This window comes from Lipotes vexillifer, unplaced genomic scaffold, assembly GCF_000442215.2.
Source record: "Lipotes vexillifer unplaced genomic scaffold, Lipotes_vexillifer_v1.1 scaffold1432, whole genome shotgun sequence".
Lineage (NCBI taxonomy): Eukaryota > Metazoa > Chordata > Mammalia > Artiodactyla > Lipotidae > Lipotes > Lipotes vexillifer.
The window spans coordinates 120,148-128,126 of record NW_006795398.1 but is presented as its reverse complement, the minus strand read 5'-3'; the positions used below and the strand labels follow the sequence as shown (position 1 = coordinate 128,126).

Sequence of the window (7,979 nt, the reverse complement as noted above, 5' to 3'; positions counted from 1 at the left end):
TACCAAAAAAAAAAAAAAAAAAAAAAAAAAAAAAATGTATGTTTTGTAATCTAGGGATAAAGGAATACAATAAACCGAAATAATATAAATGTTTTACAAATGAGAATTCTGCTTAGCGTGAGAAAGGATGTGCATGACTAGATGCCTTTCAGGTGGACGAAGTGCTTCTCCTTCCGGGGCTGTGTTTGGTTCGGCCAAGGCCACTGTTTAAGGTTGGCGGCCTGGGGAGGGGAAGGCACAGGTGGAGGAAGGCCTCCGAGTCTGGTTGCGTGTGACGTGTGTGCCGCCTCCCTCGTCTTCACTGTAGGACTTGCCATTGGCCCTTAGAAAAATGGATGCAGACTCAGTTTTCCCCAGGAAGGGCAAGGTTTTTGTTGTCCCTGTCTCCCAGCTGTGGGTGCAGAAAGCAGGCATCCTGGAGGGGCCCACTGAAAGCATGGGTGCCTGGAGCTATGGTCCACAAAGAAGAATGAAGCCCAGTCCCCGCTTTCTGGGTGCCATACTTGAGTCAGAGGCATAACCACAGATGAAATGCCACCAGCTACCCCCAGTATGCAGGGGAGCTCGGGCAGAGGTGGGGATGGGAGGAAACCAGAGGAAAGCAAGAAAGACTTCATGAAGAAGATGGGGTATAACAGGGGCTTGAAGGTTGGGACTAATTCCCAACTCAGAGGGAGAGTTGGGGACGCGAAACCAGGAACGCCACGTGAGCTAGTATTGAGGAGTAAAGCATGCAGCTCTTCCCGAAGTGTGGGGCGGACCACTGTGTCTGGAGACAGGAGTCCTGCAAGGGAGGGGCAGTTGGAGTCATACTGTAAATGGCCTTGGACGACAGGGTCAGGTTAGAAGGAGCTGTTGAAGTTTATTGCGTTAAAGAATGAAAATACCACTGTCTAAGAAAGATTAAGACTAAACGCTATGCGGGAAAAACAAATTACAGTACAACTTGGACAAGCTTCCCAAGAGCACAGTGTAGGGCGTTCCCATGTGGTTGACATCTCTGGGAACTAAAGATTCTGAAGGTTGGAGCTCAAGGGAGGGGGGATGGTCCATGTGGCCACTATATCTGAAAAGACAAGAGACAAAAACCAAAGCAATCATTGGGAGCCATCTATTGACTTCTGGGAGACAGTGGAATTCCTGGGAACCATGAAGGACTGCCAGCTTTACAGAGATTTGGCCAACTTGATCTGATGAATATTAGAAAATTCTCATCAATCTTCCTTATTTTTAAAAGGGTGCCTCAATTAATTCTCTAGTGTGCAGGAATCTTCTTAGCACGCTCTTGTGACCAGCACTGTGTGCACACCTTCTTTCTCTGATCTTTTGCCCCAAGACTCCAATAGCTTCTGTTTTCCCTCTCACTTGAGCCCTCTGGAATTGGAGGCCCAGAGGGTTTGGGAGCCAAGTTTTCAGAAGGCAGGAGGCCAAGGCTGGTTCCTTTCTGGGCCGTCAGAGCTCGGAAGCTGGCTGGCTGGGAACAGACTGCATTTGTCCATATCCTGGAGTTACAGTGGACTCTTAGGTGTGTGCTTTGGGATAAGTCCAGCCAAGCCATTTCCCAGGACCACATGGCTATATGTTTCCAAGTTTTTCTCTTTATTTCTAGGAGAACTACAGCACCACTGTGAAGCGGAACCAAGTCCTGCATTGGAGCTGGGAATCCAAGCTCCCTCTGGAATGCGCAGCACACTTTATAAGAATGAGGAGTATGGTGGATGACGCCAGGATTCCCAAGCCAGGGTTCTGGAGCAACTGGAGTTCATGGGAAGAAGCAGATGGTAAGAAGTGAGGTGATAAAAGAATGAAGGGGTTTACTATCTAATATTTCTTGGGGACCAGTAGTCAAATAGTGGAAGTCCCTGTTGAGAAACTCTGGGTAGACACCAGCATTATTTTTCTTTGGCTCCTATTGGGTCTAAAAAGCATAGGTGTGAAACTTGCCACCAGGAGACAGAGGTCTAAGGATTTTCCCTCTGAATTTATTCATTGAGGTAATTATGCAAATTCAGACAATTTAGTATTCCTTTTCCATAGGTGTGAAGTGTGTATATTATAGAATGCTAAGTGAACAAAGCAGGACATAAATTGTACATATGTTTTTATTAGAACAACACAAAATGTGTATTCATCTAGAGCAGAATTTGGGAAGCTTTTTCTGTAAAGGGCAAGATAGGAAATACTTTAGGTTTTACAACCCTACATTCTCTATCGTGACTATTCAACTCTGCCATTGTAGCATGGGAGCAGTCATAGGCAGAGTGTAAATAAATGAGTGGTTTTGTTCCAATAAAACTTTATTTACAAAAACAGATGGAGTCTGGAATTGGCCCATGGGCCATAGCTTGTCAACCCCTAATGTAGAGACAAGGGAGGGAAATATGGAAAACTGGAAGCAGTTCTTCATTTGAGATCATGGATAATTATGAGAGAGATCATGGATAATTATGTTTAATTATTAAAATATATCTTAATTTTGATTATTTTGTTATTAAAATTTAGCATTTTGCACAATTTCTTATGCTTCAGCTAAGCTATAGGTTAGTTGTAAAGCACTGGCATTTGGTGCTCTCAACTATATACGTTGACAGATTATCTGAAATTCCTGTCAAGAGAACCATTCCTTAGCTAAGAGTTTATGCAAATTTATTAATTCAAACTGATAGCATGTTAACTCATGAGAGGCCCAATGATTAATTTAATACTAATAATAGAATCAAATCTGCATTCTAGTCACTGCTTTCAGCACTATATGTATTAATTTCATCTTCACATCAGCCCTATGAAATACATATAATTCTTATCCCTACTTCACAGATGAGGAGACTGAGGCACAGATAGCTTTAAAAAAATCCCATGCAGGGCTTCCCTGGTGGCGCAGTGGTTGAGAGTCCGCCTGCCGGTGCAGGGGACGCGGGTTCGTGCCCCGGTCCGGGAGGATCCCGCATGCCGCGGAGCGGCTGGGCCCGTGAGCCATGGCCGCTGAGCCTGCGCGTCCGGAACCTGTGCTCCGCAGCGTACCGAGAAAAAAAAAAAATCCCATGCAGGGTCATCAGGCCACGAAGTGGTAGAGCCAGAATTCTAACCTGGACAATCTGGCTCCAAAGGCCATTCTCTTAACCATCACATCCTATTGCTGAGAGACATACTTAACAGAAAAAATAGAGATTAAAAAGGTAGCAATAGAGAAAGAAAGAACAACACTATCAACAACTTTCATACAGTGGACTAGGTTTATCAAAACTGTAACCTCCAAACTAACTCAAGAATTGATAGAAAAACTGATTATTCCTTTAAAAATTTTTTTTTATTGAAGTATAGTTGATTTACAATATCCTGTAGGTTTTGGGTGTACAGCACAGTGATTCAGTTATACTTTTTTTTTTTTCAGATTTTTTTCCCTTATAGGTTATTACATAATATTGAGTATAGTTCCCTGTGCTATACAGTAGGTACTTGTTGGTTATCTATTTTATACATAGTAGTGTTTATATGTTAATTCCAAACTCCTAATTTATCCCTTCCCCCCACCCTCCTTTCCCCTTTGGTAATCATAAGTTTTTTTTTTTCTGTATCTGTGGGTCTCTTTCTGTTTTGGAAATAAATTCATTTGTGTCTTTTTTTTTTCTTTTAGATTCCACATATATGTGCTATCGTATGTTATTTTTCTTTCCCTGTCTGGCTTACCTTACTCAGTATGATAATCTCTAGGTCCATCCATGTTGCTACAAATGGCATTATTTCATTCTTTTGTTATGGCTGAGTACTATTCCATTGCAAATATGATCACATCTTCTTTATCCATTTATCTGTCAATGGACTTTTAGGTTACTTCCACATCCTGGCTATTGTAAATAGTGCTGCAATGAACATTGGAGTGCATGTATCTCAAATTATGGTTTTCTCTGGATATATGCCCAGGAGGGGGATTGTAGGATCATATGGTAGCTCTGTTTTTAGTTTTTTAAGGAACTTCCATACTGTTCTCCATAGTGGCTACACCAATTTACATTCCCACCAACAATGTAGGAACGTTCCTATTTCTCCACACCCTTTCCAGCATTTATTGTTTGTAGACTTTTTGATGATGGCCATTCTGACCAGTGTGAGGTGATACCTCATTGTCATTTTGATTTGCATTTCTAAAATGATTAGTGATATTGAGCATTTTTTCATGTGCTTTTTGGGCCATCTGTATGTCTTCTTTGGAGAAATGTCTATTTAGGTCTTCTGTCCATTTTTTGATTGGGTTGTTTGTTTTTTTGATATTGAGCTGCATGAACTGTTTGTATATTTTAGAAATTAATCCCTTGTTGGTTGCTTCATTTGCAAATATTTTCTCCCATTATGAGGGCTGTTTTTCATTTTGTTTATGGTTTCCTTTGCTGTGCAAAAGCTTTTAACTTTAATTAGGTACCACTTGTTTATTTTTGTTTTTATTTTCATTACTCTAGGAGTGAAACCAAAAAAGATAGTGCTATGATTTATGTCAAAGCGTGTCTTGCCTATGTTTCCCTCTAGGAGTTTTATAGTATCTGGTCTCACATTTAGGTCTTTAATCCATTTTGAGCTTATTTTTGTGTATGGTGTTAGAGAATGTTCTAATTTCATTTTCTTATCTGTAGCTCTCCAGTTTTCCCAGCACCATTTATTGAAGAGAAAAGATTGTCTTTTCTCTGTTGTATATTCTTAACTCCTTTGTCATAGAATGAGTGACCATAGGTGTGGGTTTATCTCTGGGCTTTCTATCCCTTGCCATTGATCTATATTTCTGTTTTTTGTGCCAGTACCATACTGTTTTGATGACTGTAGCTTTGTAGTACAGTCTGAAGTCAGGGAGCCTGATTCCTCCAGCTCCATTTTTCTTTCTCAAGATTGCTTTGGCTATTTGGGGTCTTTCGTGTTTCCATACAAATTTTTTGTTCTAGTTCTATGAAAAATGTCATTGGTAATTTGATAGGGATTGTAGATTACCTTGGGTAGTATAGTCACTTTGACAATATTGATTCTTCCAATTCAAGACAGGATATATCTTTCCATCTTTTCATGTTCTTCTTTGATTTCTTTCAAGGCTGATTATTCCCAATCCCCAAAGCACTGATTCTCAACCATGGCTGCACATAGAATCACTTGGGGACCTTAAAACAAAATCCCACACCCAGGCCACTCCACTTGGGTGACCTTAGTGATGGCAATTTTAGAGCCCTGGTGGGCCAGCAGCCAGACTGCAGGGGCCTAGGTAAGCAGGGGGTGATTGACAGCTGAGTGATGGGCACAGGCAGGTCCTGGGGGAGGCTGACTGTGGATGAGCGGGTGGAGAGGAGGCTGGAGGGAGGCATGGAGGACAGTTAGTTTGCCTAAAATGGCAGAGACCTAAGGATTCTTATGTGCTGATGGGCCACACAGATGGAAGATGGAAATGAAAGGAGCTCTTTGGGTGACTGGCATCTGAGAAAGTGGAAGAGGAGTGATCTACAGGACAATTTAGAGATTATGAGGGACACGTGGCTTGGGAGCTGGGCAGACCTGGTGGGTGTGAGTGTGGCTTTGCCACTTGCTGGGTGAGTGAACTTGGGCTCAGTCCTGCCCACCCCGTTGCTGTAAGGTGGTAAGGATGACAAGAGAGAATATACATTAAGCACTTAACACAGGGCCTCCCACACGGCTGGGATTAGTACAAAGCAGCTACTGCTGTCCTAATAACCTATAAGCAGGATAACACGATCATCCACAGAGCGACAGTCATGGTGCAGTCTCCATAGTAAAAACAAGAGCAGTGGTATTATCGCAACAGTAGGAGTGATGGTACAGAGGATTGTTTTGCACACACCAAAGTTTATAGATTTGCTGTAGAAATTTTAGGTTCCTGTTTTCTCCAGGAGGCAGAAAAAGCTAAAGTTATCTGTTGAGAGTGAGGCAGGAGGGGGCTGGTTTGACTTTTGTGTCCAAGTCTAACTGAGCTGTCTTCTTTTATCTTGCAGCACAGAATTTGCTTGGACATGATCCATTGTTTGTTTTCCCTAAAGATAAGCTGGTGGAAGAAGGCTCCAACGTCACCATTTGTTACGTTTCTAGGATCCATCAAGATAACATATCCTGTTATTTGGAAGGTGTACAGATATATGGAGAACAGCTTGATCGAAGTGTGTCTGCATTCGAGTTGAAGAACGTGTCTTTTGTTAGGAAAAAAGGGACAAATGTCTTCTGTAAGGTGGACCAGGGAGGTGTTTTGGGAGGCATCGTTCTCTTTGTCTCAAGTAAGTGTACACATCTCTGTGCCCCCCTCCCATTTCCTGTGGAATAGATCAAATTTCCTTTCCCAGAAGACAAGGAAACGTTTCCACTCGTGGCCTCAATTTTCTTTTGTTTCCCAAGTCTTCTAGGAGAGACTCTGGCAAAGACAGTCTGAAGCAATACTTGTCGGCTTTCCTGTTGTTTTCTTGAGTTTACTGACAGTTTATTCCTAGGAAGCAAGAGCGTTCGGGAGAAAGTTCAGGTCATGACCTGGACCGCTGGGAAGATGCCCTGCTTTGCGTCAGCCATGCCAAAGGCTGTTTCTGATCTCCCAGACGCTTGGTCACCTGTGCCTCTTGGCGTGGCCTCCAAGAACTACGGTGCCTCGGGGACTTGGCTGCCCGTACATTTCTTGGAACTCTCAGCCTCCAGCTGCTGAGTTTAGCAGGGTCCCCAGATCTGGCTTCCCGGCATCCCAAGCACAGCCCAGGTTCCCTGTAAGCCAGGGCATCTACAGTGAAACACCAAGCAACGCTGACCCCATTCATTCATTGTTCTGTTCACTCTGTCTGCATGTAGCAGTACTGTTGAATGCTGCTAGCAGGCACTGGGGCTACAACTTTCATCAGGTAGACAGAGTGCAGACCACATGCAGTACACGCCTGCCATCCTCAGTGATACCCCAGCAAAGCACCAGGGAAGGAAGGAGTAGGGGCCGAGGTGAGGTACCCGCAGTGTGCCTTTCTGGAGCTGCTGATGCGTTGGCCCCGATTGAAGTAATCTTTTCATTGTTCAGAGCAACTCTGTGGCCTCAGACCCCAAAGAGAACTTTCCATTTCACCTGTCTTTCAATAAAGAGCTTCAGCTAGGTCTTTCATCTGTTTTTTCCTTGTACGGACAGAAGTGCTTGAAGAGCCCAAGGACTTTTCTTGTGAAACCCAGGACCTCAAGACTTTGACCTGTACTTGGGATCCCGGGAGCGACACTGGCTTGACTAAACAGCCTTCCCAAAGCTATACTTTATTTGAATCGTAAGTGAGCTTTGGTTACATTAGTGACGGATTCTTCCTTGTTTAAGGTACTTGCGACAGTGTTACAGAAAATTTGAACAAATATTTTCAAACCACCTGCCAGGGTCAGGAAGAAATCTTTAAGTGGTCTCAGGTATACAATACTTTCTACCTGAGTTTTGTTAAAGGACAACGTAGCATAAAAATGATAAGAAAGGCCGTTGATGGTGAATCTTGATATGAAAATAGTTCCATGTGGTGATCTAGGTCTACCTAATTTCTACCTTTTTAAGAGTATCCAAAGTAAACTAAGGAAAGTTTTCACCACCCAAGAGGAGAAGTCAGCAATTCATCATTACACATTTAAACGCATAGGTCAAATTTTTTGAAACAATATTTTCGTCATTGGTATTTGTTGGTGACAGATCGATGCTGTTGTGTGGAACATAGTTTGAAAGCCACTGAGTGTGTCTCAGGGATACTCAGTGGATTCAGGGATACATATCTGCGTTGACAAAAATGTAAACCCTGAAATTGTTGTGTATTGTTGTTGTTGTTGTTTTTTCTTTAAGATTTTCCGGAAAAAAGACACTTTGTAAACACAGAAACTGGTGTAATTGGCAAGTGGCTCAAGACTCACAAGAAACGTATAACTTCACACTCCTGGCTGAAAACTACTTAAGAAAAAGAAGTGTCAGTATTCTTTTTAACCTGACCCAACGAGGTGAGACTTGA

At 42.6% G+C, this 7,979-nt stretch overlaps 1 protein-coding gene across 1 annotated transcript in view; it reads left to right on the top strand.

Annotated features, from left to right (window-relative positions):
• LOC103079262 (oncostatin-M-specific receptor subunit beta) overlaps positions 1-7,979 on the top strand; it is a 20,718-nt gene extending 12,739 nt beyond the window's left edge. Inside the window, exons 3-6 of the mRNA XM_007467612.1 lie at positions 1,610-1,781; positions 5,982-6,257; positions 7,136-7,265; positions 7,817-7,979. Of these exons, the coding sequence (XP_007467674.1) occupies positions 1,610-1,781; positions 5,982-6,257; positions 7,136-7,265; positions 7,817-7,979 (741 nt within the window). The remainder of the gene's footprint in view (positions 1-1,609; positions 1,782-5,981; positions 6,258-7,135; positions 7,266-7,816) is intronic.